General features: G+C 39.8%; 1 protein-coding gene across 1 annotated transcript in view; it reads right to left on the reverse strand.

Annotated features, from left to right (window-relative positions):
* LOC132821839 (mucin-4-like) overlaps positions 1-12,222 on the reverse strand; it is a 67,282-nt gene that overhangs the window by 52,015 nt on the left and 3,045 nt on the right. The window contains exons 4-8 of the mRNA XM_060834697.1: positions 11,154-11,273; positions 9,493-9,612; positions 8,331-8,450; positions 6,670-6,789; positions 1,677-2,369 (exon numbers count right to left, since the gene is read on the reverse strand). Of these exons, the coding sequence (XP_060690680.1) occupies positions 1,677-2,369; positions 6,670-6,789; positions 8,331-8,450; positions 9,493-9,612; positions 11,154-11,273 (1,173 nt within the window). The remainder of the gene's footprint in view (positions 1-1,676; positions 2,370-6,669; positions 6,790-8,330; positions 8,451-9,492; positions 9,613-11,153; positions 11,274-12,222) is intronic.

The following is a 12,222-nucleotide window of genomic DNA, read 5'->3' on the forward strand; positions in this document are numbered from 1 at the left end:
CCATGGCACTCGCACCTTGGGGCTATCAGGGACAAGCAGCTAGTGGTTTTCTATCCACTGGGTTGGGGATAACAGGGATAAGCAGCTGGTAATTTTCTATCTACTAGGTTGAACAAATTATGTGTGATTTGCTGCAGCTGCAGGGCATTGGAATCCTGATTATTGAGAATCCAAGCACGATTGTACCCGCCTCATGATTTTCTTTCTTTTGATACCACGGTGAAGGAGATGGAACCAATTCCTGATATATGCTTCTGTACATGGAGCACTAAAGATGAAAATTTAACACACTGGGACAATGACTGAGTTGGTGGGCTGAATTTTCCATTTGTTGGGCTCGATTTTATATGGTGCCATGGTCTCCTTCCAAGCTAAAATGCTGCATGTGCTTGTGTTTTTCCCAATATCCTAATGGCTAGCAGCAACAATTTAATGCTGGGTGTGACATTAATTACTTCTAGGTGAGAGTTTTGCTGCTTTCTCAGAAGAACATGCTCCTGACCAATCAGACTGAGACCAGCTCTGTAGCCCCAATATCTCACATTGGGAGTGTTGGCCACACTGTGACTAGAAGCAGTCCTCAATATTGAGAAACCCTGAAAAGGCCATGGGACTGTGTGAAAGGCATTAGGACACTGAAAGCCCGACGGGGAATGGTTTAAAACTGACATCCTGAGAGTAACATGTCTGAAGGGCTTCAATGTTCAGCAAATGAAGTCTCCTCACAGCTTATACATTTACCAAAAAAATAACCTGTGCAGTTAAAGCTACTGAACTTTCCCCAAGCGTCTCAATAGGCTCTAAGTACAAGTGGGCTGACCATGTCCCAAAAAAATTCAGACAGCTGGCAGGAAATCCACCTACAGGATTTTATGTGGCCATCAATATATGTGCCTACCTCAGCTTTCAAATTTGTGGTCTGAACCAGGCCAGTATTCTGGAAGATGACCAATAGCAAAGGCATCTGGGATTGCTGTTTAATCAGAGACTGCTGGCTAGTTCAGGCAGAGAGCAGGATATCAGCTTCCACAGTAGCTGGACTTTTACCGTGGAGCTGAGGTGAAAACCTCAAAAAGGAGTGTGGAGTAAAAAGGCTGTGAGTATCTCTGTAACCCCTATTCTAATGGCAAGATTTTACCTGTGCTCACACCTCATGTGTGCATCATTAAACAGTCAGCTTGCATCTTATTCCATTGCCATTCCAAACTCCCGCTGTGAAGTTGCCCCCCACAGAATAGCTGAGATTCTGACACGCGTGAGCTCGGAACACACAATTTCTTTTTCAAAAGACTACCCTCTGTTGATATCCCAAATAGGTAACAGTCCATCACTCAGTAAAGTCTCAGATATTTTATAATCAACCTGCTCAGCAATGTTATGATGCACCTCTAGAGCTGGTGGAGCCAGTCTTCAGGTCAGAGGTAGGGCCACTATCACCGTACAATAAGAGGCCTGACATTCTTAAAAATCATATTTGAGTTGAGAATCAGTTGTTAAGTGCCCATTCAACAAACTTAATTATTTATGCTTGGATCACAGCCATCACATAGATTAATATAATTCAACCAAATTCATTTTCTCCAATTTTTCTTATTCCCCTGCATTCGAATCTGGTAGAATTCCTCCTGTTGTTACATCAAACTAAATTGATTCAACATAAGTAATAAAGTACTTACATGCTATATTGGCTTGAGTGGTTTGGACTGTTGATCTTACAGTTGTAACTGTAGAGATGGTGCTTGAGGGCATTGGGGTAGTTGTTTTTGTGGGATTTGACGTGATTGTTGAGATTATTGGAGTTGTGGAGAGTTTGGTTGAACTAGTTTTGGTTGTTTTGGTTGTGGTGGTTAAGGTAGTTGTCAGGCTCTTTGTTGTTGTAGTGGCGCCTGCTGTAGATTTTGTAACTGCAGGAACTGGTGTTCCACTGGTACTTGTTCCCATGGTTTCTGTGGTTGAACTAGTTTGGGTTGTTTTAGTTGTGATGGTTAAGGTAGTTGCTGGGCTCTTTGCGGTTGTAGTAGCGCCTGTTGTGGATTTTGTAACTGCAGGAACTGGTGTTCCACTGGTACTTTTTCCCATGGTTTCTGTGGTTGAACTAGTTTTGGTTGTTTTAGTTGTGGTGGTTAAGGTAGTTGTTGGGCTGTCTGTGGTTGTAAGGGTGCCTGTTGTAGATTTTGTAACTGCAGGAACTGGTGTTCCACTGGTACTTGCTCCCATGGTTTTCTCTGTGGTTATTATAATGGATGTAGTTACAGTTGAGGTTGTTCCTGTTGTTGAAGTTGCTTTTATACTTGTGGCATTACTTGTTGATGTTGTAACTGCTGGTCCCGAGGTAGACTGCTCAGTCGTAGATGTAACCAATGTACTATCTGTTAAAGGTACAAGGAACAAAATAGTACTTGATGTTTGAAGGGTTGTTGCACTTAGAGTTAGAGACATACAGCATGGAAACAGATCCTTTGGTCTAACCATGCTGAACATATCCCAAACTAAACGATTCCCCCCTGCCTGCCCCTAGCCCATATCCTTTCGAACCTTTCCTATTCAGGTACTTATCTAAATGTCTTTGAAACGTTGTAACTATGCCCGCATCCATCACTTCGTCAGGAAATTCATCCCACATGTGAACCATCTTCTGTGTAAAAAGTATTTGCCCCTCAGGTTTTTTTTTAAATTGAAGTATTTGATACTGAAACAGTGACTATCGGAAGTCCTGCAAAAGCATTCAAAAAGACAAACAGCTTGATAAAACGACACATCCAAAAATATTTGTAGATACAAGGGAAGCAAAAGCTTTGGTCAAAGAAGTACATTTTGAGGAGATTTATCAAGCAAACTGAGAGGTATGAACAGGCAAAAGAGTGGAAAGAACAAATACAGGTAGAGACTGTAAGACATGGCTAAGAGATTTAAAGGTAGTGATAGTGAAATAGGCACAGGATAAGTGATGTTTTGCAATTGGAAGAACAGAGTCTTGGTGATGACTTGGCTTTGGTTTGAAACCAATGTTATGGCAAAGACTAAGCCCTATCAGGCTTACTCTCAGTGACAGGTTTGAGTGTTTTTAAAAATATTTTGTGGATGCATGTTCAGGGTAAAGGACTGTACTTAATTACGTTTCCCCTAATTACACTTTAGAAGATGCTGGTGAGGCACGGTGGACATAATTACGTTAAATACACCAACCATTATAGGGTACCAATGAAACAGTAGTGAGCCGTGCTATGGATGTTTAGCAAGAGTAGGGTAGGCACTGGGTAAAAAATGAGGTCTGCAGATGCTGGAGATCACAGCTGCAAATGTGTTGCTGGTCAAAGCACAGCAGGCCAGGCAGCAGGCACTGGGTCACCACATGAAAGGCCAAAGAATGGTGAGGAAGACTCAGATAAGTAATGCATCACAGTCACAGTTAGGATGTAGACTGTACATTTGTACATACAGAGTACATAGCTTCTGTAGCCTCATGCAAATGAGAAGAAGGTTCTCTAGGCTATGGATAACTGGGTGACTGGCCAGGTTCATCCTGATTAGGTAAGTGATATTGAGAAGTAGTGTGACATGCATTCTGCTAGGAACTTAGGAAGCAGAGTGGGCCCTTTCAGCCCCTTCAGCCTGTATAATATTCAATTCTATCATGGATGATTGGTATTTTAATTCCACCCATCTTCCATTGTATAATAACACTTGCTACCCTTCTCCAACAAAAACTACCAATGCAGATTTTAGGGCTGCTAAATATTTACAGGTAGGACTTGAACCCAGGAGTTTTAGAGTGGTATTTTTTGTCCTTCCCCAAACAGATTTGAAGGCTGTCAAGCATTCAATCAGATGGGACTATTGCACATGGAGAGCCCCATCTCTTTCATACCTCCACCCAATTAACTCTTGCTCGCCTTCCTACGCTACTGAAATGGAGACCGTTAATTCAGAGGACCTGACATCAGGAAAAAGGAGGAACAAATTGAGGGCCACTCCTTGCTATGGCTGCCCACTCAGCCTTTCATAATTCCCACTCTGTGACAACCCTCCCAACATCACCCATCTCTGGATCTTGGGTCTCCAGTTTGTGTTGTTTGAGCAGCAGCCACTGCTTTTCCAGTGCAGTTTGCTGCTGAGAAACCTGGCTGATTAGCTGGCAGCACTCAGTAGGCAAGTCTGTTTTGAGAAAGGGTCATGGGACTTGAAATGTTAACTCTGCTTCCTCTGCACAAATGCTGCCAGATCTGCTTGAGTTTTTTTTCCAATAATTTCAGATTTCACTTCTGATTTCCAATATCCACAGTTCTTTGTCTTTTTTTTGCCACCCCTGGGATCTGATCCTTTGGAAAACTGTTTAGTGGCTTGATAAAGGTGACTGGTTGGCCTGTGATATGTAAGCCATACCCCAAGAAGCCAACACAAGTCTCCTACAGCAAGTTGGTAACAATCCAACATCTCGAGGAAAACTATTCCTCCCCATACCCCCAAAATATCCCCATAGCTTTTTGACAAGAATTTCAGATTTCAACAGTAACTGAAGTGACAGTCTATCGTAGATACACAGTTGTATAGCCTGGAGTAGGGAGCATGACTGAATGGGCAGAGAGAAAGTATTAGCAAAGAAAAATCCCAGGTTGCCTTCAGTACTCAAATTTCAGACAGGTAAGACTTGATAAGTTGAATGTGTCAATTGACAGCAAGCTAACTCGATTTAATAAACTTAGGGCACAAAAATGCCTTATTCTGGAATTAATACAATGGTGACAATCATGTTACTCCCCTCTTGAAGATCAGGTTAACTGTGCCTAATTCTGCTGTTTTTTTAAAAAATTAACCCATTCAGAGATGTTATGAGACATTTCTGGAGCAGGTGGGATTTGTAGTTGGCCTTTTGAAGTGAGGTAGGGACACTACCACAGAACAAGAAGGTCTTCTAATTATGCCTCAGGTACTGCAGTTAGAATTTACTTTCTTTGGGGAGGCAGTCGTGTAGTGGTGATGTCACTGGACTAGCATTTCAGAACTGGATGCTGCCTGACCTGCTGTGCTTTAACCAGCAACACATTTTCAACTAGCATTTCAGAACCCCAGGCTAATGCTCTGGGGAACATGGTGTCAAATACTACAATGGCAGATGCTGTAGAAATCTGGAATAAATAGTTGGCCCAATGATGATTGTGTAACCATTGATAATTGTGGAAATAAACCCATCTAATTCACTAATGTCCTTTACAGAAGAAACTGCCACCCTTACCTAGTCTGGCCCACAGCTGACTCTGGATCCACAGCAATGTGGTTGACTTGCAACTGCTCTCTGGGCAATTAGAAATGGACAATAAATACTGGCCTAGCAGGCAAGGTCTGCATCCCATGAATGGATTAAAAAATACCTTTAGTCCTTTCTCTACATACACACACCCCTCTGCTTTGAACAGCAGACAAGGTACTAGGTGTGTTTTCCAACTTCCCAATTGTTGACACATCTAAAGGAAAATAATTCAACCATCACCTGTCTGACATTCGTTGAAAAATTAGTGACGGCAATTTTCCAGTTCAGAAATCTAACCATTTTGTGACTTTTCAATGACTAAAGCAAAATAAGATAGATGAAAGAAAAAAATGTGACCATCTATGGACAAATGCCAGCCTGCTAGAGTTCTGATAGATGCCTGCTGGATGTCTGATAGCTTTTAGAGTTAAGCAGCATCAGTTATTTCTCATAAATTGTCAAACTTGAGTCGATTTCAAAGGACAGAACAAAGAAGAGCACAGTACAGGATCAGGTCATTTGGCAGACCAATAATGTACCAACACATGATGCCTATTTAAACTGAAAACCTTTTGCCTCCACACAGTCATATCCCTCTATTCCATGCTTATTCATATATCTGTCAAGATGCCTCTTAAAACTTTGTATCCGTCTCCACCATATCCTTTGGCATTCCAGGCACTTACCACCCTTTGTATAAAAAACATGCCTACCATATCTCTTTAAACTTAACCTCTTTTACCTTAGAGCTGTCCCCGAGAAATTGATGTTTCCACTCTGGGAAAAAAGGCTCTGACTATCCATTCTATCTACACGTCATAATTTTATAAACTTCTATCAGGTTGATCCTCATTTTTCAACATGAATGTGAAAACAAGCCAAGTTTGTCCAATCTCTCCTCATAATTAATACTCCCCAGACCGGGCAATATCCTGGAAAACCATTTCTATATCTTTTCCAAAGCCTCCACATCCTCCTGGTCATGTGGTAACTAGAAGCTTATACGGTATTTCAAATATGGCCGAAGGAAAGTTTAATACAACTGCACCATGACTTGCCAAATCTCATAATCTATGCCCTGCTGGATGAAGGCAAGCATGCAATATGCCATTTGACAACTTTATCCAAAAATCAGATTATTATCCTTGTTCTTAAAGAAACCATTGGCTGTTTTGTTCAATTGATTCATACCTGTGTCAATACAATAATTTGCTTGAAATGTCTAAAACTTTGAAAGAAATCAATATGCCACATGGACTGCATGACACTCTTTTATTGTTTGTATGTGCTTTTTATAAATTTCAATCGAAAAATATTCGTCATTTGATTTTGTTGCATTAGAAAGACTAATGTGTGCAACTGCAATGAATACAGTGATTATTTCAAAAGGACAGAGGATGAAAGAGAATTATATCACTCACCTGTGCAATTAGGGCCTTCATATCCTGCTCGACATATACAGTTGTACGATCCAACAGTATTGACACACATGGTGTTGTTTTTCCAGGAACACACAGAATGGTCAAGACATTCATCCACATCTAAAAATGTCATGCAGAAAATCAATGGATATTCTTGTTTTTATTGTTGAACAATTTCTAGTGATCAGTAGCTTTTGTTTCGGTATTCAAATACTGGTTAGATTGGCAGAATGAAAAGAACTGACTGGGAATTTTGACCAATGTGTAATGGTGTTTCATAGTTGATTGCTTTTGACTGGAACAACTGGTGGAGGACTGATGTAATTATTTTGATTCTCTGTGTTGTGTGTTTTGGAGGTGTAGAACCTGAATTTTATTTTTGAGATGGAATTGTCCCATTCTTCTTTATTTTTTCTGTTGTTGGTGTCAGCATGTCTGTAGACTTGTGCCAATGTTTAGGTTAGCCAGGAGAACTCTTGATTGAGGCATTTTGGTGAGGTGCTACACAGTGTGAAGGACAGCAGCATTACTATTGCCTGGGGCTGGGTCACTGGTGGTACATTGGGTCAGTTTCTCCATGGGGTCAGGCAGTGAGCTGGTTCAGTCAGACCTAAACTATCTTTATCAGCAGTTGGCCCAATAGTTTGAGAGAACCCAGTAAAATCAGGGCTGCGGAGATGCTTTGAGACATTGAAGAGAAAATTATCTGATAGCCAGTGAATCTATGTGTGAATACTTGAAAGAGGAGCTTCAAAATGTATGCTAGTAAGAAGACAGACCAGAAACCTACTGGAAGCTGATTTTCTGGAAAATCAACAAGATTGCCTTGCTTCTGCTTACAAATCAGTGAGAAGAACCCTCCCAAAACCCATACAGCCATGGTAATTTGACACAAAATGTTCGCATGATTCCAGGGTGACCGTGTACTGTGCTTTATGTCTCTGTAAGGTTGATGTTGGATTAAAAGAGTTCAACCTATGATTTTTACATTTGTCATGAGCCACGCCAGAGAGGTGTTATTCAGCATACCACAGTTTGCATTTTCTTCTGTGCAATTTACATCTTTGTTTACTTGTTAATACTAATACTTTTCGACTCTATATTCAGAAACAGATGGTAAAGTAAATCAAAATATATAGTCTTCAAGGCCGGTCTCGCTGTGCTACGTCACTTGTCCAGTATTGCCAGCAGCTGGGATAATACACGTTGGATGGGCCTAAAAAGTATAAAGCAAGTCAGTGATCTCAACAGACGTTCCTCGGGGATGTGGGGATATAACTGAGGATTGAGAAGATGAACTTGTTGCATTATTTGGAGGATCATGGGGAGAGTTAAGCAGCAATTCTCTGTCAAAGAAAAAGCAGACTATGCTGATGGAAATTCAGTGACAGAGGTAGTTATAATGGAATGTTTATGAGGAAATAAATATAACTTCCTACAAGAAGTAGGTGTAATTTTGAAGATGAGAGGGACATTATAAATTCACACTTCCTAAATTATATTCAAACATAGTAATATTGATTTTTGTGTACATTCTGAAAAATGTCTTCCTTTAATATTATGAATGTGATGCTTTATTCAGAATATAAAAACTTAGAGAATAATTGTTAAAAGATGAGTTCCTTGAAGGATACAGATTGCAACAGAATTCCAGACCTCACCTGTGCAATTGTAACCACTGTATCCCTTTACGCATAAACAATTGAAAGAGCCATCAGTATTCACACATTTGCTGTTGTTTTTCCATGAACAGATATCATTGTCAAGGCATTCATCCACATCTGAAGCAAAAATGCAGAAATAGTAAGTCAAGATTTGATTATGATGTCCAAATTTATTCCAAAATGATCACATGTAATTGCCCAAAGCTGCATTTGTGGTAGTGAACGCAGTTTTTCTGTTTCTCATTTGTGGTACGAATGAGAGCATCCATTCGTAAAGAGAAGCATTAATCTAATCAATGCTGTTGGAGGTTTTGTGATTAGGTTTCTCACGATGAGTTAATTCAGGTTAAGTACATTTGGAGCATTCGGTTTGTGAAGTCTTGAGGATAGCTGAGACAGAATGATACGACAGGCTTCTCCACTTTGATAGGTGGGCATAAGAGAGTTGACATAACTGTCCCTCAAGCAATTATTAGTTTTGCAGCCAGCACAAGATATCACACTTGTCTCCTTTGTATATCTTACTGCACTCATAACCTTCCTGTGTGTGAGCCTGAGTCTCGCTATCTGTTTATCACCCATCAGATACAGATAGAGGGTGATCAAAGAAACTTCTGAAAGTGAAGACCCTTTGTTTCACAGAGAGCCAACTAAGACAGTGTGCTTGGGCATATCGCCATGTTCTGATTTATGGGTCACAATTTCAATTCCAGTTACTTCATCATCAATTCCTTCTCTTTTTCAACGGACATTTATGAGAATTGCTGAGAAATTAGACATTCGACAGTTTCCAGGCACAAAACAACGTAATATTGGGACCAGTATCTCAACTGAAAGGATAGGCATTTTTGTTGGAAACCATATCATATTCAGACTGAATACATTCACAGTACATTATTTTCCCCAGTTTTGAAGGAACCGTTCACTATTTTCCTATATCTCATGTGGATCGATGCAACAATTTGGTTTGAATGTCCAAACATTTTACAGAAATCTAATGCCGCATGGGCTCTCTCATTCTCACCCATCATTTGTCTTTCATGAATTTCAATAGAAGGATATTCATCATCTCGTTTTTGCTGGATTAAAAATGTTAACAGGTACAACTGCTGTCATTGAATTACAAGGACTGAGGCTTCCATCAAATTATATTGCTCACCTGTGCAGTTAGGGCCTTCGTATCCTGCTCGACATATACAGTTGTACGATCCAACAGTATTGACACACATGGTGTTGTTTTTCCAGGAACACACAGTATGGTCAAGACATTCATCCACATCTAAAAATGTCATGCAGAAAATCAATGGATATTCTTGTTTTTATTGTTGAACAATTTCTAGTGATCAGTAGCTTTTGTTTCAGTATTCAAATACTGATTAGATCAACCTACCAAAAAGAACTGACTGGGAATTTTGACAAATGTGTAATGGTGTTTCATAGTTGATTGCTTTTGACTGGAACAACAGGTGAAGGACTGATGTACTTATTTTGTTTCTCTGTGTTGTGTGTTTTGGAGGTCTAGAACCTGAATTTTATTTTTGATTTGGAATTGTTCCATCCTTATTTATTTGTTCTGTTGTTGGTGTCAGCATGTCTGTAGACTTGTGCCTATGTTTAGGTTGGCCAGGAGAGCTCTTGATTGAGGCATTTTGGTGAGGTGCTACACAGTGTGAAGGACAGCAGCATTACTACTGCCTGGGGCTGGGTCACTGGTGGTACATTGGATCAGTTTCTCCATCGGGTCAGGCAATGAGCTGGTTCAGTCAGACCAAAACTGTCTTTATCAGCAGTTGTCCCAATAGTTTGAGAGAACCCAGTAAAATCAGGGCTGCGGAGATGCTTCGAGACATTGAAGAGAAAATTATCTGATAGTTAGTGAGTCTATGTGTGAATACTTGAAAGAGGAGGCTCAAAATGTATGCTAGTAAGAAGACAGACCAGAAACGTACTGGAAGCTGATTTTCTGGAAAATCAACAAGATTGCCTTGCTCCTGCTTACAAATCAGTGAGAAGAACCCTCCCAAAAGCCATACAGCCATGGTAATTTGACACAAAATGTTCGCGTGATTCCAGGGTGACTGTGCACTGTGCTTTATGTCTCTGTAAGGTTGATGTTGGATTAAAAGAGTTCAAACTTTGATTTTTACATTTGTCATGAGCCACGCCAGAGAGCTGTTATTCAGCATACAACAGTTTGCATTTTCTTCTGTGCAATTTACAACTTTGTTTACTTGTTAATACTAAAACTTTTTGCCACTATGTTCAGAAACAGATGATAAAGTAAATCAAAATATATAGTCTTCAAGGCAGGTCTCGCTGTGCTACGTCACTTGTCCAGTAATGCCAGCAGCTGGGATAATACACGTTGGTTGGGCCTAAAAAGTATAAAGCAAGTCAGTGATCTCAACAGACGTTCCTTGAGGATGTGGGGATATAACTGAGGATTGAGAAGATGAACTTGTTGCATCATTTGGAGGATCATGGGGAGAGTTAAGCAGCAATTCTCTGTCAAAGAAAAAGCAGAGTTTGCTGATGGAAATTCAGTGACAGAGGTAGTTATAATGGAATGATTATGAGGAAATAATTATAACTTCCTATAAGAAGTAGGTGTAATTTTGAAGATGAGAGGGACATTATGAAATCACACTTGCTAAATTATATTCAAACATAGTAATATTGATTTGTGTGTACTTTTTGAAAAACGTCTTCCTTTAATATTATGAATGTGATGCTTTATTCAGAATATAAAAACTTAGAGAATAATTGTTAAAAGATGAGTTCCTTGAAGGATACAGATTGCAACAGAATTCCAGACCTCACCTGTGCAATTGTAACCACTGTATCCCTTTACACATAAACAATTGAAAGAGCCATCAGTATTCACACATTTGCTGTTGTTTTTCCATGAACAGATATCATTGTCAAGGCATTCGTCTACATCTGGAGCAAAAATGCAGAAATAGTAAGTCAAGATTTGATTATGATGTCCAAATTTATTCCAAAATGATCACATGTAATTGCCCAAAGCTGCATTTGTACTGGTGAAGGCAGTTTTTCTGTTTCTCATTTGTGGTGCTAATGAGAGCATCCATTCGTAAAGAGAAGCATTCATCTAATCAATGCTGTTGGAGGTTTTGTGATTAGGTTTCTCACGATGAGTTAATTCAGGTTAAGTACATTTGGAGCATTCGGTTTGTGAAGTCTTGAGGATAGCTGAGACAGAATGATACGACAGGCTTCTCCACTTTGATAGGTGGGCATAAGAGAGTTGACATAACTGTCCCTCAAGCAATTATTAGTTTTGCAGCCAGCACAAGATATCACACTTGTCTCCTTTGTATATCTTACTGCACTCATAACCTTCCTGTGTATGAGCCTGAGTCTCGCTATCTGTTTATCATCGATCAGATACAGATAGAGGGTGATCAAAGAAACTTCTGAAAGTGAATACCCTTTGTTTCACAGGGGGACAACTAAGACAGTGTGCTTCGGCATATCGCCGTGCCATGATTTATGGGACACAATTTCAATTCCAGTTACTTCATCATCAATTCCTTCTCTTTTTCAACGGACATTTATGAGAATTGCTGAGAAATTAGACACTCAACAGTTTCATGGCACAAAACAAAGTAATATTTGGACCAGTATCTCAACTGAAAGGATAGACATTTTTGTTGGAAACCATATCATATTCAGACTGAATACATTCACAGTACGCTATTTTCCCCAGTTTTCAAGGAACCGTTCACTATTTTCCTATATCTCATATGGATCAATACAACAATCTGCTTTGAATGTCCAAACATTTTACAGAAATCTAATGCCTCATGGGCTCTCTGATTCTCGCCTATCATTTATATGTGTCTTTCATGAATTTCAATAGAAGGAT

The sequence above is a fragment of the Hemiscyllium ocellatum genome, chromosome 13 (assembly GCF_020745735.1).
Source record: "Hemiscyllium ocellatum isolate sHemOce1 chromosome 13, sHemOce1.pat.X.cur, whole genome shotgun sequence".
NCBI classification, from domain to species: Eukaryota; Metazoa; Chordata; class Chondrichthyes; order Orectolobiformes; family Hemiscylliidae; genus Hemiscyllium; species Hemiscyllium ocellatum.